General features: G+C 39.8%; 1 protein-coding gene across 1 annotated transcript in view; it reads right to left on the reverse strand.

The window, feature by feature from the left end:
• eeig1b (estrogen-induced osteoclastogenesis regulator 1b) overlaps positions 1 to 15804 on the reverse strand; it is a 45165-nt gene extending 29361 nt beyond the window's left edge. Inside the window, exons 1-2 of the mRNA XM_033647626.2 lie at positions 15622 to 15804; positions 14968 to 15268 (exon numbers count right to left, since the gene is read on the reverse strand). Of these exons, the coding sequence (XP_033503517.1) occupies positions 14968 to 15140 (173 nt within the window). The 5' untranslated portion in view covers positions 15141 to 15268; positions 15622 to 15804. The remainder of the gene's footprint in view (positions 1 to 14967; positions 15269 to 15621) is intronic.
• Between the last annotated feature and the right edge of the window lie 944 nt (positions 15805 to 16748).

Here is a 16748-nt window from a genome sequence, read left to right on the forward strand (position 1 = left end):
AGTGGTGATGGTTTTAATCTTTAATCAGAATCAGAATCAGAATTTCCTTTATTGTCACAATGAAATTGGTTGGGCAATCTATCCTCAGTGTATTTAAAAAGACGAGGTCTAAGAATAAATAAATAAATATACACATAAACTCATAGACCCACACACCCACACATCATGAGTAGACCTATAGACCGCCATAAGGCATAAAAACACATTAACACACACACACACCCAACCTCACACGCGCATGCACGTCAAGTTTAAAAGATTAAGAAGGCATTACATGAACGTACTACCACTAATCCACCCAGGTGGGAGAGAGAGAGGATGAATGGCATACAGCAACAGGCTTCAGGTTGGTGTCTAGCCTGGGCCTATATGGACGCACACTCTACCAGGTAAGCTAGCCTTGAAAGTTCCATTTACAACCACGAAAAGCAAGTAGGTAAAGAAACACAACTTCTGTCTATCTATTGATCACCTCTGGTCCACTTCAGTTCTACTGACTGTGTGGCCATATAGCAGTCAGTTGTTAATTGGTAATGTTAATTCTTCATCAGGGTCACCTATAGTAATTACACAGACAGGAAGAAGTTGACAACAGAGATGTGGCAGTGGCAAGAGTGGGGATGTTTACTTCCTGTGCCAGAGCTTGAAAAATGCACAAAAAATGTTGGTGAGGGTGCGGAGACTGATGCAGCTGTACAGGTTGTTTAGACAGCTGAATGAAAATGATGTCAGCAAGTCGAATACATCACTTGCTACTGATTGATTAGGGCAAAACAAAACCAAGCAACATCCTTCCAAACTGAAAATGAACACAAAGTCAAATTTCCAAATATATTTAAAGCTTTAACTGAATATCCAGAAAATTAGCAAAAATAAATATGTACTAATGCAGGAGTTGGTTCATGTAGATAAACAATTGGTATAACAGAGGATCCAACCAGATGACGTCATTCAAAGAGCTCCAAACAGTGGGAAAAAATGGTAAAGCATGATGAAAATATAACATTTGTTTTGACTCACCTATTGATTTGAGGAAGATTACAGTCTCCTCATTGTTCTACTCAGATCTGATGTTTTCGTCTCTTCAATGGACATTTGAGTAATGCTTTCGTGACATGCGTCTTGTATGTCATGATTTATGCATAAAGACTGTTTCCATGTATTTTGCTGCATTTTGTTTTTACCAATACACCAACTTTCCCACCTCAGGCAAGTACAAAAACTTTGTTTGACAATATTATCACAACCCTTAAGACACAATACAATATTTTCAAAATGCTTAAGTCACAAGACAATATCATCACAATGCCTAGGTAATGATACAATATTATCACAACGCTTAAGTCATGATACAAAATCAGCACAATACTTAAGTCACGATACAACATCATTATGACACTTAAGTCATGATACAATATTATCAGGAAGTCACGATATACTATCGTCACAATGCCTAGGTCACAATGCAGTATCATTACAATGCTTAAGTCCTGATACAATATCAACACGATGCCAAGGTTTTTTATCCATACACCAACTGTTCCACCTCAGGCAAGTACAAAACCTTTGTTTGGAATATTTAAACTTTCTGGCATTTCCACTTACGATTCTATTATTCTATTCTAACAAATAAAAAGAAAATGGGGGATTATCAGGTATCATCACATACCCTGATGTAAATGTCACTGAACACATCTGAGATGAACTCAAGCACTGCAGCTGTAGGAAGGATCTATCCATCACACTTAACAGCTTTTTGAAGTACATCTTCTAACACTGGCCACTTGTGGATGGCTGGCTTTGATTGCTTTATTAAAACTCCCTTCCCACTCAAATATGTTACTGTTTACTTATTGTTCCTTAACTGTGATGTTTGAGCTCCAGTGCGCAGAATGATATCTGAGTTTAACACTAAAAGTCTGTGCACTACTCTGATTGTAACGTCACTACAGTACTACCTTGGCACCACACAGCATCTGCACTTGTCTGTTTACATACTGCAGGAAATACTCACTTGTGTTGAGTGTATATTAATCTATTTTCCAAGAACATTTAAGTGCTGCTACAAATGTGTTTGGGTTAAAACTCCCATTTGGCAAACTCTGTCCTCTTACTGGTTACTTTTTTATTTTTATTTCTTTATTTCTTTATTTATTTTTGGTGGAAGAATCTGATGAATGAGACAAAGTTGCAAATTAGCCTTACACACACACACACACACACACACACACAATCCAATATATGCATGTCTTTTGGTTACTATATCTGTGTTGTGTGTTTTATTAGAGTATGATGTGTAGGTTCTTATGTAGTAATGTGGTAGCTTTAGTCCGCAGGTGTGTTTTATCTAAGGTGGTGGTGGCTTAAAGTTTCAAAGTGGGACTGAGACTGAGAGTGATGTATTGGGCCGCTCCCAAATATTCATGTCTGTAATTGTGTGAAAGTGAATGTGAAGCATGTGTGATAAGTCTATGTAGGAGTATGAAATGTACTTGTGTGAGCATGATGTAGAAGCCTGTCAGTACAAAGCTACAGAATTACAGAGGAGGGGTCAGTAAGCGGGGGGACATTCTAAAGTTGCGGCTCGTTGAGCTGGAGTAAATTTTAGCTTTTTTAGCTAATTTTAGTAATGGATATTGTGACTCCTACCATAAACCATGCTGTAACTTTTAAAACTATAGTTAGGGAGCTGAAAAACCTAAGTGTTGCCATGGAATCAGTGAGTTAGTTGATGATGAAAATAAACATGATGATTCTAAGGCAAGTTCTAAGTGGATTTCTAGATGTTCATATGGACAACAAAGATGATGATATCCTCAGGAAGTGTAAATCACACTGAATCTTAACATATGTGTACCATGTATGTGGGTTCAGAGTCATGACTGATAATAGTTGCTTGATCCAAATTGTGGCAGTTACGCACTAAAGGCCTTGAAGTATCTTAATGTCCTCCATAGGGGTGGGAATCACCGAGGCTACATCATACAACATTATCACCATACTCAAATTATGATACAATGTCATCACAACTCTTACATCACGAGACAATATCATCATGATGGTTATGTAACGAGACAATATATCATCACAACACTTCAAATCGTCGCAATACAATCATTTTGCAATATGCTGAGTATTGTGATAACAAATACTGTGATATGTTGCAATTCATTATCCTTTTTTCAACTGCAAATTATGTCCCTCGAGGAAAAATGTCAGCATTGATGTAAACTCATAAGATTTTCAGCCTGTTCATCCCGTCATTTTTTATTGCAGCAAAAATGTACTCAACTGAAGTTAATTAAAGCTTCTTTATCTTATTATTCACTTTACATGAGCAATATTCTGTAATATGACCAACACACCAGTGAATACAGTCAATGTACACTGCTCCTTCATAGGTCAGGCCTGGGTGTGTAGCATGACAACATGAAATAAACTGATGCATGAATTGATATGAATAACATCTAACTACTGAATTGCAACAACCTTCAATCACAGCTGAATATTATATTTTGTTCTTCCAGCCTTGTAGACATGTACTATAACCAACATGACTTCAGTACGAACTGAAAACAGAGCAGCATAGTACTGCAGAACAACAGGCCTGCTGTGAACATTACTATAAGAAAAATGACACACCAGAGGACCAGTGTGAGCACTCTCTTTTAAATGTTAAGAAATAAAATGAATCTTAGCAATGTAACAAATCTTACAAACTAAAGTGTACACTGGCTATGGTCTGACCACTCGAAAAATATTTGATAATTCAATGCCTTATGTAAACATGTTGTTGACCGTTCCTGCTTCAGCTTCCAGACAGCGGTCAGGATTCTTCATATTGCTCTTTGCTGTTTACTGCTACACAGCTCTGATATTAGACGTTAGAAAGAAGACCTGCAAAGGTAGGACAAACTGAAAAGCCAATAAGATTTTTATTGTTGCTTAAAGGCAGAATGAATAGGATTTGTTGGTTGCAGTTTTAAACACAACTTAAGTCATAAATGATGACTGAGGAAGACTACTTTTGTACAAGTCTGTATCATTTTTTTAGAAAAACTCCTGCCCTGAAGCATGTTAATTATTATTATAGGGATGTAATGGTACATCAAATTTCACGATAGCCTATTGAGATAAAACAAAGTCTCAATACTTTTGTGGGGCTATCACGAAATCACATGACATTAGATTGTTATTTTGTGACAAGATTTTCCCTGTTTTTTCTTGCTCACTCACCACCCCTCCATCGCAGCAAAGAGGTAAAAACAGCACCAAAAAAGACCTCACAATTCGAAATATTTTGCTATAGATCTACTTTATTAATAATATAAACAATAGGTTCTGTATGACTGTATACATCATAAACAGCTATATTCTTGCTATGCCACAGTTAAAAAATAATGCATGAATATTTTCCATAGACATGAACGACTTGAATATAAAAAGCCCAGTTGCATTTATGCTTCAGAAATCATAAAGTGGTGTTCATTTGTGAAATTATCTTGACAACAAAACCTGTAAGTATCATATTGAAAAATGCCTTGAGTATGAATATGCATATTATGAATACTTTTAAGTACTCTAGATGGTCTTTCACTATCTCAGATCAATTTTGGAAGTGCTTTATGTACTATCAAAAGCTGAGCTGGTCTGGCACCTTGTAGTCAGAAATCATTTAATTCAGCTTTAAACAATATTTATTGGTCTGAGAGTGAAATGTTTCAACCACAATCCAAATCCAGCAGTAATGAATAATGATTCACTCTTCCACGTCTAGGTTTAAAACACACAGGAAAGAAAGTCCAAATTTTCACATACAACAAGATCAAACTAGAATTACTGCCCTGCGGATGTATGCCTCCACGCACCAGTCACATTTCTGTAACAGTTGACATTCATGTCTATGAAAAAAAGGATACTTCACACACATCAATTCAGTATCTGACTAAATGCCTCCCTGTTTGTTCCTAAGATATGACATTTAATAAAGGCCAGAAAAGTGTTATGCAGAATATTATGAAGTCACAGTGTTCTTGAGCTGTTACGTTCACCAGAATAGGACGGACTGACAACATGAAAACATAATGCCTCCAGCTATGGCTATTGCTGGGTCTGAGGCATAATGACATAGAAGGCACAGCAATCACCGACATGAAGAGTGTGGGGAATGCATTACTGAGCTGACACTTCATTGAGCCACAGTGTACACAAAGGTTTTTATTACACCCTGCTCAAATAAAATACATCTAAGATTTGAACTCAGATCACTGGATTCCAAAGTGCTAACCATTACACCATGGAACCACAAAATTATGTGACATGGTAGAAAAATCTCTCTATTTAAACATACTTAAAAAAACATCTCTCACTTGCAGCCCACCATGGATTTGAGATGGACTGAACTAAATACCAATATCTTGTGTCCATATCATACATACCTCTGGCATATTTAGCTAATGATAAGTTCACCACAGGAACAGACAAATGATTCACTTTGACAAAACGAGTCGACATAGAAGGCATAACACTCACTGACAAGAGGAGTGTGGGAAATGCAATACTGAGCTGACACTTCACTGAGCCACAGTGTAAACAAAGGGTTTTATTATGGATTCAGAGTCCAGAGTGCTAACCATTACACCATGGGACCTCTACACAGGTAGACAGTGTCATAGATGATATCTCCATTCATATTATTTATGCAGGGAACAGGACACAGAAGGACAAATGACAATACCAGACAAAGAAGACTAGAGTTCATGTTGCGATGGGATCACACCAGCCACGATACAATGATCTGCAACTTAAAATGAATGTGGGCCAGGGGCATATAGTTGGGGGTCAGCAGCCCCTTCCCTGCTTCCAAGCCCCTTACTTCCACCCCCTTTAGTCAGACCACACCCATCTTCGAATATGGCCTTCATAGTGATCTCAACTACAAATTTGTAAAGTTCAACAAGCCAGGAGTTGGGGGGGCAGTGGCCCTGTCCCTACATCCTACCCTGTTGCTTTCACCAAACCTTATTTATACAGTCTATGAACCAAACCCTTCTTCGAACTCCACCTACATTACCAAGTTGACACTTCTTAAACTAAGCCTTCAGAGTATGTTTTGCAAATGACAGCTGAAGAACCTTTTTTGAAGGACTTCATACAAACAATTAATGGATCAAGATATCAGACTGTTGTGGGCAAAGACACACTTACTGATCACTCACTACATTCACAATGTAGAGGCTGACAAATGCTGCAGCTGTAGTAACACTGTCTTGTCATACGTATTCTCTAGCATTGCTGATTTACTCTGCTAAACATAATACTTCAAACCCCAGTGAAAACACTTGCTGTCAGAAGTGAGATTCAAACCCACGCCTCCAGAGGAAAATGCGACCTGACTGCAGCACCTTAGACCACTTGGCCATCCTGACTGCTATACATCTTCTGTAACAAAATAGGTCCTGAGCAGCTTCTGCTGCTGTACTGGTAACACATTTTGTCATATGTATATTACAGTAAAGTGATAGTGAGTTTTTTTCTTGGGCAACTTCAGAGATTTCCACTTCAGGAAACAGAGAAGAAGAAATCCAAATAGATCTTAAATTCACGACCTTCATCTTCTTTTAATTCCAATTCATTACTTGTTTTACAGGAAATGTGATCAATAACATTTATGAACAACAATCAAGATAACTTACTACATTTGATCCAATATTAAACTTGCTTTGTTAAGTTCATTCTTCCATTTGCCTGTGAATGCTGTCTTCGGTTATTACTGATAACAGACAAAGTAACATTTTGACAAAGACAATCTTTGGGAACAGGTCTAGGTTTAAGCAGTATATGATATGATTATGATTATAATCTTATAGGATATTTGAAGTCTGATCTTTTCAGAAGTGTTAAAACACCTGATACTGAAGAGTATAAGAAGAAAAATGATCATTTACAATGAAAGCATAAAGGAGACTCTGGGGAGACTCACTGGTTAGAGATGAGCCGATCTGACTGGTTACACTTCCCTTTCCTAGAGCTGCACTGCAACTAGAAACAGCTTCTGAGCAGCTCATGTGCTCTTTTCAGTTCCAAAGTCAAACCACTATGCAAAGCTGCCCACCACAGTTAGCTATGCTATGGGACAGAGTACAGTCCAGTTATGTCAAACAAGCAAACCATACTTAAAGGGAAATTTCGGTTTATTTCAACCTGTCTCCTATCGTCCTAAATTTGTTTCAAGTGACTAGTGACATAGAAATAATAGTTAGCATGTTAGCCGTTAGCCTAGATACAGCCCTAGCGTCAGACCTGTTAAAAGTAAGTGAACGGGCATACCTTCAAGTGCAAAGTTAGTCCACTAAACAAGCTTTTTTTTCCACAAAGACCGCCTCATATCCTTAGGATAAATGTCAGAGAACATATAGAAAAGCGTAGCCGAAATATATCTCGCCAGCTCTAGATAAAGCCCAGCTGGATACTACTCCAGGTGGAGGTGTCTCGTCCTCGGTCACATCCAGACCTTGAAAATAAGGCTGCAACCGGTCCCATTCCTTGCAACAGAGGCATTTTGTGGGCACTGAGGCACAGCATTCACAGGTACACCACCAATCTCCAGAGCTATGCAGCCTTGTGGCAGCCATTCCTCCTCTCTCGTCCTCTAATGTTACCTGTTGCGCCTCTGTAGATTTATCTTAAAAAATGCAATGTTTAGATGCTGGAGGGAGGTGTCTAATGGAATGCTTGTCTAAAAAATGAATACTGCGCAGAGTGTGTGAATCATTTGTCTCTCAACAGTCAGTGTATCTTGGCTCCAGAACCTTAAACAAGCCTTTATTAGGGCTTTTCCTTTAGCACTTTTGGTTGTCCCGAGTCAAACCATGTCACATTGATTTGTGATTCAAAAGAACAACCAACTGCCTCCAAGTGGGTAGCAGTGATGTCTTGCCAACCACTGCCAACCCCTGATGACATCTTCCTCTATGTCCCCATCAAACAAGCGTGTTTTGATCAACTGGCTCAACTGATGTCTGTGCAGGAGACCAGATAGGACATTTAAGTCTCTGTGTTTAGCTCCCACTACTTTTGTAGCTTCTAACTGAATCTCTGTGGTTTGAAGTTAAGTTTCACTCCTGCATCCTGCTTGTACTTTTAGATATCTGCTTTATTTTACTGTTTTGTTTTTGCAGTCAGCTGTATAGGAGTCCTGTTAAGTTACTGTAGCTTATTTTAGGAATAGGGATAGGAAATAAAAAGTGTTTATTACCAAATAAGTGGAGCTTTGTTAGCAGCTTTTCTTCAATAAATATAATCCTACTAATACCGCAAGGATGATGAGTCCAGGCAGAAACAGCCACAGTGAGATGTTAGATGAAGAGGTGCAGACAACAGGCTCTTACTGCACCCCATGCAAACAGCTCACCTCCAACAGGTAAACTTCTCTTACCTGCCTTCTGTGTGATGGAAAAATTCTTGCAAAATAACATGGGACTGAAGCTGTGGATCAGCCTTGGACAAGAAACTGAATTCCCTGATATCCCTGATATCCAAAGGCCTTTAAATACAAGAAGTACCTATTATTATTCTGGAGGGACGGGAGACGGGACAATGGTGTGAAATCTTCAATTAGGCCAAAGGGAGGATGTACATCAAAACCATGAAGCACTGAAGCCAGAGATCTTGCACAGACTGAGGTAGACTGATGGTTTTCCTCACTGTGTCTCAGCTCTAGCATCTCAAACGAGGTTTTATTTGGTGAGCAATGGTCTTTAAAGATGTTTAATACAAACAAGCCCTGAAGACATACAGATGTGTATAAAATGGCCCTTTACTGGCCACATTCCATTATGGTTAATGAATTATGTGCGTGGTTGGAATGTTGAATAACAGACTGTTATCTTCAGCATGACGCAGCATTAGCAGGTCCTACAGCACTGAGAGGGCTCCTCACCTCAGGGTGCTTCCTGAATCTTATCAGCTTCAATCCCAATGTGATCTACAATAACACACTAACTCACTGCAACTTCTTCGAGCCATTAATTCATTTCATGGAAACTTATAGGGAATTTAGGTAATACAAAACACCTATATTATCTGAGTTATTTGCATGCAGGTTAATGTGCTTGTTGCCTGTTCATTTTGGCACTTTACCTACAAACCCAGTTATCCGTCTGACCTTTTGATCCTATGCAGGAACCTGCTGAGCACCACTGTGTTCAGTTTAAAGGCTAAAGGTGAAAGGGCATCTAGTCTGCAGCCTGCCTGAGGACAGTCTGAGGCAGTTTCACACTCATTCACATTCAAGTCCATTTCTTTGCTTTTCTCATTTCATCCTTGTTGCGTTATCTGTTATTTATTCTGTATGTCTCACCCTCAGCTGGGTGTATTTTTACTTTTCTCAATTCGCTGCCCTATCTTTTAAATGCTTATTTCTTTCCTTGCTTTGCAAAGTGTTGGTAATAAAAAAGATTGCCAACACTAGTGTTTTTGTATGTTTTGGGCCATATACTGCAATTCCCATAGCCTTAACTGTGTCCCATATATCCCAGACAGTCACTGGTTTCCATTTATTTCACTATAATATACCACCTTGCACTGGATTGACTCACCTTTTTTTAGGTATTACATCACATCTACTTCAAAGGAATAGTTAATTTGGGAAATTTACTGTCCCACTACTACTTTACTTTTTGAGGGTAAGTTCAATATCATTCTCATGTCTGCTCAGCTGTGTGGCAATTAGCCTAGCTTAGCCTAAAGACTGGAGGTAGGAGGGAAACAGATAGCCTTGCTTTGTTTAATGTGAAAAAAAGCTTACCAATACATTTACTTATTAATTATTAATTAACACTTCGTATCTCCATACAGAATAGTGAAAGACACAATTGATGGGTTTAGGTTGTGTTACTGGTTCTATTTCTCAAGTATCCCTCACCACAATATGCTGTGCTGGGCAGTGCTTGATGTGGGTGGAGTCAAATGCTTAACTCCGCCCATGCCTCTCCGGAGCTGCCATCTACTCTCCTCACAGCAAATGCAGTCAAGTGGCCAGGAGTAGGCAGAGAGGATCCGCGGGGTAGCAGCTAGCAAGCTAGCTGTCAGGTATAGCAGTTGGACTTGCTAACGCAGGGTGGCGCTTAACGTTTGACTCCACCCAAATCGAGTACAGCCCCTAAATGCACACTGCAGTGAGGGGCTCCTCCTATTTCCATGCAAACAACAGACGGAGATCCTGAGGTCTTGTTGTTACAGTGAGGTTGCCAGGATTAGTACCTCTGAGTTTGGACCAAGACCTATACCAGAACTTGTACTCACTTACATTATCTGGCAACCCACTCTAAAGTTGGAGACACTACACACAAGTACTGGGCACATCAACTGTTTGTGAAAAACATGTGCTTTTTACATTTCCGTTTTATGCATAATAAAAAAATACAGTTTGTCAATTTATGACCTTTAGAGGTGTTAGTAGGTGTTTTATTTAGCTTTGGACAGAGACAGGCTAGCTGTTTCCCCCTGCTCCTAGTCTTTATGCTAAGCTAGGCTAACGACTCCAGCTCCACAAACTTGAGACTGATATTGATCCTCCTATCTCAGTTAAGGTGGGTGTACACTGTGAGATTTGAACCCAATTTAGAAATGATGCTTAATTCCAACTCTTATTGTTCAAGTAAGGGTTAATTTATGCTAAACATTAGACATGAAGACAGAGACGGAGCAACATCATACAAATCAGTTCACAGTAATGCATCATCGCCAAAGTTTCTCTCGTTCATATCTGTCATGATAAGAGAGGAGGAGGAAACATCAAAAACGACTGTATGCTTTCGCCACAGCTCCACCAACCTGGCCTCCATATTTTCTGTCCCCATGACGTGTTGTCTCACTACGGTACTTTTTAGACACTCTGTTTGCCACTTTGTGCAGGTGAGACAAAAAAGGCACAGATCTTAGGAAATTGGCTCATGGCCCTGCTTCAACTGTGCGAGAGCCGACGGCCAACCTAAATATCTGATGTCAGGAATTCACCCAACATCCAAGGGCTAGTTAGGAGCAGTTGATCAGGCCATGATCAATCCTCTCTGTTCCTTGTACATTGCCCTGCAAACAACGCCCAACAATAAAGCGGAAATTCAGTCCAACATGCAAAAATATTGTCAGTAACAGGCTCAAATCATGCAGTGGGTGCCCAGCTTTCCAGAAAGACAGCAAATAAGAATATTTACTTAGATGCCGAGGTGTTCTTTACTGCCATGAGAGTGAAGTTGTTGATTAAGTGATAATTTGCATATCCTCCTGTCTCAGTGAAGAAAGTTAAGTCTCTACAAGCTGATTTCTTAACTGTACAGAAAAGAATGAAAACCAAGGGAGGGGAAAAAAACAGGTTCACAAATTCAAATCATTATGGTATGCTCTAAATGAGTCAGAACATGCAAAAACTTTGGTGTGGTCCTTCAAGGCTTGTCTGTTATTCTTTGAACCTGCAGACCTGCAGACCTGTCATGGCACCTCCCCACAGCTTACTCCTGTTGAGCCACAAATGTAATTAGAGTGAGTCTTACTGAAGTCATGCCAGTGAGGTGTGTATATACCAATGGCTGAAGAATGAGAGGGGGTCATGGGCTATCAGATGCCTTTTATCTGGTATAAGACTGCTAATTGCAAATAACGAAAGGGTCGGTTCACCTGAACTACAAGAGGACAACATATTTTCAAACTTAGTGGAATGAAGATTGGTTCAGTTTTATTTGTCAGGTTTTGCAATATCTGTTGCTGAGATTTCTGCCCCCGTTGCAACCTATCCCAGCTGACATTGGGCGAGAGGCGGGGTACACCCTGGACAGGTCACCAGACTATCACAGGGCTAAAACATAGGGACAGACAACCATTCACACTCACGCCTACGGTCAATTTAGAGTCACCAATTAACCTAGGAAGCAGGAGTATCCGGAGAGAACCCACGCTGACAAGGGGAGAACATGCAAACACAGAAGGTCTCCCTCCTGGGGAGGGAACCCCCCAGGAACCGTCTTGCTTTGAGGTGACAGTGCTAACCACTGTCACCCCTGCCCATACCAAATTCCATCGAATTAGCTCTGGTTCTTGAACCGGTTCAATTGTTTATTCCTGGAGCCTTGGTGCTATCTAACAAACCAACCTGTGTTTTAACAAGTTTTGAGTGGAACCACTGTATCAAGGATTTGTCATCAACAGAGGGCATTGTGCAAGACACAACAGATTTAAATAATGATAGCAAAAGCGTGGATTGATAACCTGTGAACTTTTGGTCTGTTGGTACAAATATTGCAGTTTAAACATATCACAGTATTACAGAATTACTATTACTTTCAGTCAGAATAGAGCTCGTAAGTCACGCCCCTTCTGGTAGACCCCCATCGGACCTCTAGGCTCGGAAAATATGAATGGGAGTCAATGGAGAGAAAATTATTATTTTCTGGTCCCAGTCATTAAATGCCTTGGATTACACAAATGTTTTGTGTGGATCTAAATAATATTTTTTCATGTTAAGAGTTTGACAGTTTATTGTATGATTCTTCAGTTAAAGGCTGTGGAAACAACGTAATGAGAGACAACATGTCGCCTATGTGACATCACATCATCACACTTTCCCTCCACTTCTCAACTCACAGTGCTGCTGCTGCGTCTTCTGCCACGATCTACGGAGCCATCAGATCTCCCCACTGGCGTAGCTGAAACTTTCCACATGTCCAGACTTGTAGTGGTTTTCGCCACGCTTAATGCTTTTGTCCTCTCCTTGGAAGAAGACTGTGAAGTGTACCAGAGACACAGCCATGTTCCAAGTGCGAGTGGTGACGTATATCATATGCGTCGAGAGCAGCGAAGAGCTGTAGTCCACAAAGCGCTCTCACACAAAACCTAACAGTATCAAACTTCTTCCTGCCAAATTGTAGCCTTCTTTGCACGAAAAAATATATCACAAATTCACAAACAACATGTGAAATTCATGGCTCAATTCAAACGGGACCAGAAAATAATTTTCATCTAGCCATTGAAATGCATTATGAGAAATCGATTTTTAAGGTCCCATGTACCGGAAACGGAAACACGCAACTTACGAGCTCTACGACCCTTAAAGATATGAAAACAAAAAGGTTATTTTTGGTTGAACAAATGTTTTATTACTATAATTGAAACTTAAAACCACCGATATATAACTCCTAATTTGGCTGATAACTGATGCCGCTATTGATATATCCGCTTTTTCCCAACCTAATTTTAGTGATCATCAAGTCTCTTCTGTCTTGAAATTAACATCATATTATGCATGCATGCCCTTACATGCATGCATAATATGATGCTATACTGTTTTATCCCCCGTTAAAGGGTTTTTTTTGGGGGAGTTTTTCCTTATCTGCCGTGAGGGTCATAAGGACAGAGGGATATCGTATGTTGTAAAGCCCTGTGAGGCAAATTGTGGTTTGTGATATTGGGCTTTATAAATAAAATTGATTGATTGATTGATTGATTATTGTGATGTCCCACCAGCAGATGGAGACATGAAATAGAATACTTTTCAGTGCATGTGATATTCATTTATTGTGCAAAGCATGTTGGCTGATTCTGATAGATTATTTTAAAGCTGATATGGACCGATACTGATGACATGCTGATATTTTTGGCATGTTGGTGGATTCCATTATTTCATTTTAAAGCCAATATCGGCCAATACTAATAACATGCCAATATTACCGTGCATCCCTAAAAATAAAGGCGAGATTCTCTATCCGGCATACTGTTGCATCCCTAATTGGATATACCTTCTACCAAAGAAATAACCTCTATGTGTTTTGGTGAACCAGTCAAAACATTAAAGGGATAGTGCACCCAAAAATGAAAATTCAGCCATCTACTCATCCACATGCCGAGGGAGGCTCAGGTGAAGTTTTAGAGCCCTCACATCACTTGCGGAGATCGAAGGGGAGAGGAGGTAGCAACAAAACTCCACCTAATGGAGGCTTACGGCGCCCCAGATTCAAATGTCCAAAAACACATAATTGAAACCACAAAATATCTCCATACTGCTTGTCCGTAGTGATCCAAGTGTCCTGAAGCCCTGACATAAAAAGTTGTTTGGAAAAACATCATTTGAACTCTGTTTTTAGCCTCATTGTAGTCTGTAGCTCTAAATGCCTCTCAGTACAGCGCACTCACGTGTGGTGTGCGCACTTGTGTGCGAGACCAGTGAAAGCACGTGAACACACATGAATGCGGTGCCCATGTCTCATGGTCTCACGCAAGTGCACACACGTGAGCTTTTTGGGATCTCCGCAAGTGATGTGAGGACTCTAAAACTTCACCTGAGCCTCCCTCGGCATATGGGTGATTAGATAATGGCTGAATTTTCATTTCTGGGTGCACTACCCCTTTAAGAGAAGCTGGCCAGTTTAAATCCTAGCAGGTGAGTCAATGTTTTTTGTTCCCTCAACAACTTTGCCCAAGAGCCCTTGAGCAAACCACCTCACCTCGACATACTCCCACAGAGAGACAAGCATCAGAAGACTGTGTTAATGCTGGGCAGCTCCCAGTGTGAGTGAACGCCAGGGTGGAGCTGAGAAACAGCACAAAGACAATTTTCCCAGGAGACAGGAGGGTGAATTAACACATACTGTGGTGTACTAAAGGCTGAACTGCAAGACATGCAGTTTTACACCAGTTTTACAGCTGTAACTATCCCTTATCTAAGGTGGAAAACTAACAACAGACAATTTTGTCTGTTGTTAGTTTGTGGCAGAGTGTATCAACATAATCAGGTGCTGCTCTAATTGTAGAAAACAGCAGTGTCAACTATTAAAAATGGAAATAAATTATATTTACCATATGTGGAGGAAACGTCAGTGAGGGTTTGAGTGGAAGCAAAGCAACCAGCAGAGTGGACTGTATGCAACAGAGGATTTATTGGGTTACAAAAAGGAAGTGACAAGTTCTTCTACATACCTGGATGACAAAATGGCAAAGTCCCCTCCATCAATCAACCGAATCTTGCAGAAAAGCACTCCATTGACAAAAGGCACTGCTGTAAGCTCCTCCAATGTAAAGTGCACTTGAAACTTGAACTTCTTCTTTTTGATCAAAAAAGACATCGTTCCCAGCTGCTGGAGTGTGCTCATTGTGTGATGAACACCAATGAATGAAAACAGAAAAAAATAAAAATAAATATACTGTATTTGGCTTTAAAGTGGGGGCTGAAAATCCTTCTTTGCCTTCTGGTCAGTCATCTCTGAACAACAGTTTGGACCTGGAATTAAAAAAAAAAACACTTGTTGAAGTTACAGCTACATTAAGATGAGCTCGGTTTCATTTGCAGCTGCGTGTTACGTTTTTTGCTGCAATGACAGCTGTGAAAATCATGTGGTCAGTATATTTATTTATCCCACATTGCAACACCCCCTACATTCTGTTTCATTTTTGACTGATGACTTAAATGTTTTTTAGTGCAGTAAGACCTATTTCTTAAGGATCATGTGTTGGTTGGTCTGTCCTCTCACATTAACAGACTCTCCCAAAGCAGATACCAGCTGCCACGCAAACACCGAAACCACTCGGTGGCTCACTCCAACAGCCTGTCGCATAAACTTGAGCAAACCTTACCGTTCCGTCGGTGTGAGCTCCTCATACTTGGTAAAACAGTACAGCTGTGTGCCGCTGCACAGAACTGGAGTCTGGGTTCGTGGCAGTTTTCTCGGTTTCACTGCATCTTCGCCAACTTTTCCTTCTGGTAGAGTTCAACAACAGTCAGTCAGAGCGGCTCCGTGAACGTCTCACAGCTCAGTTAGGGACCGTCCACAAAGTCTGAGCAGAGGTGTGTAAGGAGGAGGATAATCTACGGTATATGGAAATCCATCAATGTTGGGGAGTAACTGACATATAACTAGCTACAGTAATTAAATTACAAAATAAATGTAATTGTAGTCAGTTACAGTTACTGAGAAAAAATATGTGATTAAATTACAGTTGCTAATCCAAATGTTGGTGATTATTAAGGGGTTACATCTGAATTAATTCACAGTGGGAGGGGGTATATTGTACTTCTAATGTAAACAAGGCACCCCAGTGCATAAAAAGCATTAAAATACAGCCTGTTTGTCAAGAAAAATAGACCCCAAGACCCTCGTCAGAGGTTCAGGCTAAGCCCCAAATGTTCTCAAAAGCAAGTACACCCTACATACAGCTGACCTATGCGAATTTGCTGTGACTGGCCCCTGTCCTCCTGTCATTTTTCAAAAGTGGCCCCTGGCAAAGCAAGTTGAAAATCCCAGGCCTAGTGTATGAACCTATTCAAAATTGGAACTTTTTCATATATGAACATAGCAAATATTAATCATATATAACAGTAAAACCAAAATACATAAAAAAGTACTCGGCATATATCTAAATCAATACATTTCATTGAAGTTATGAGCCAGGCAATAAATGTGATGTATCACTCGCACATATATGTAAAATAAATAAATAAATATACCCTTTTATGTTACATACCCATATGTTAGTGTCATATACAGCATGTCACCATTGAAATTGTTATTATTTCAAATATGGATCTGCCAGTAGCACAAAAAAAATGTCAGCCACACTCCAATTTAAATAAATCAGAGATGTGTGTGGAATGTATATCACTATCGGGGTCCGCATGTGAATTTTTATTCATTTATATAACCTTTTTTTTTAACCAGAAAGTCCTTTGAGATGGAAATCTCTTTTCAGGTAAATCTGGCTAA

Source organism: Epinephelus lanceolatus, chromosome 19 (assembly GCF_041903045.1).
Source record: "Epinephelus lanceolatus isolate andai-2023 chromosome 19, ASM4190304v1, whole genome shotgun sequence".
NCBI lineage: Eukaryota > Metazoa > Chordata > Actinopteri > Perciformes > Serranidae > Epinephelus > Epinephelus lanceolatus.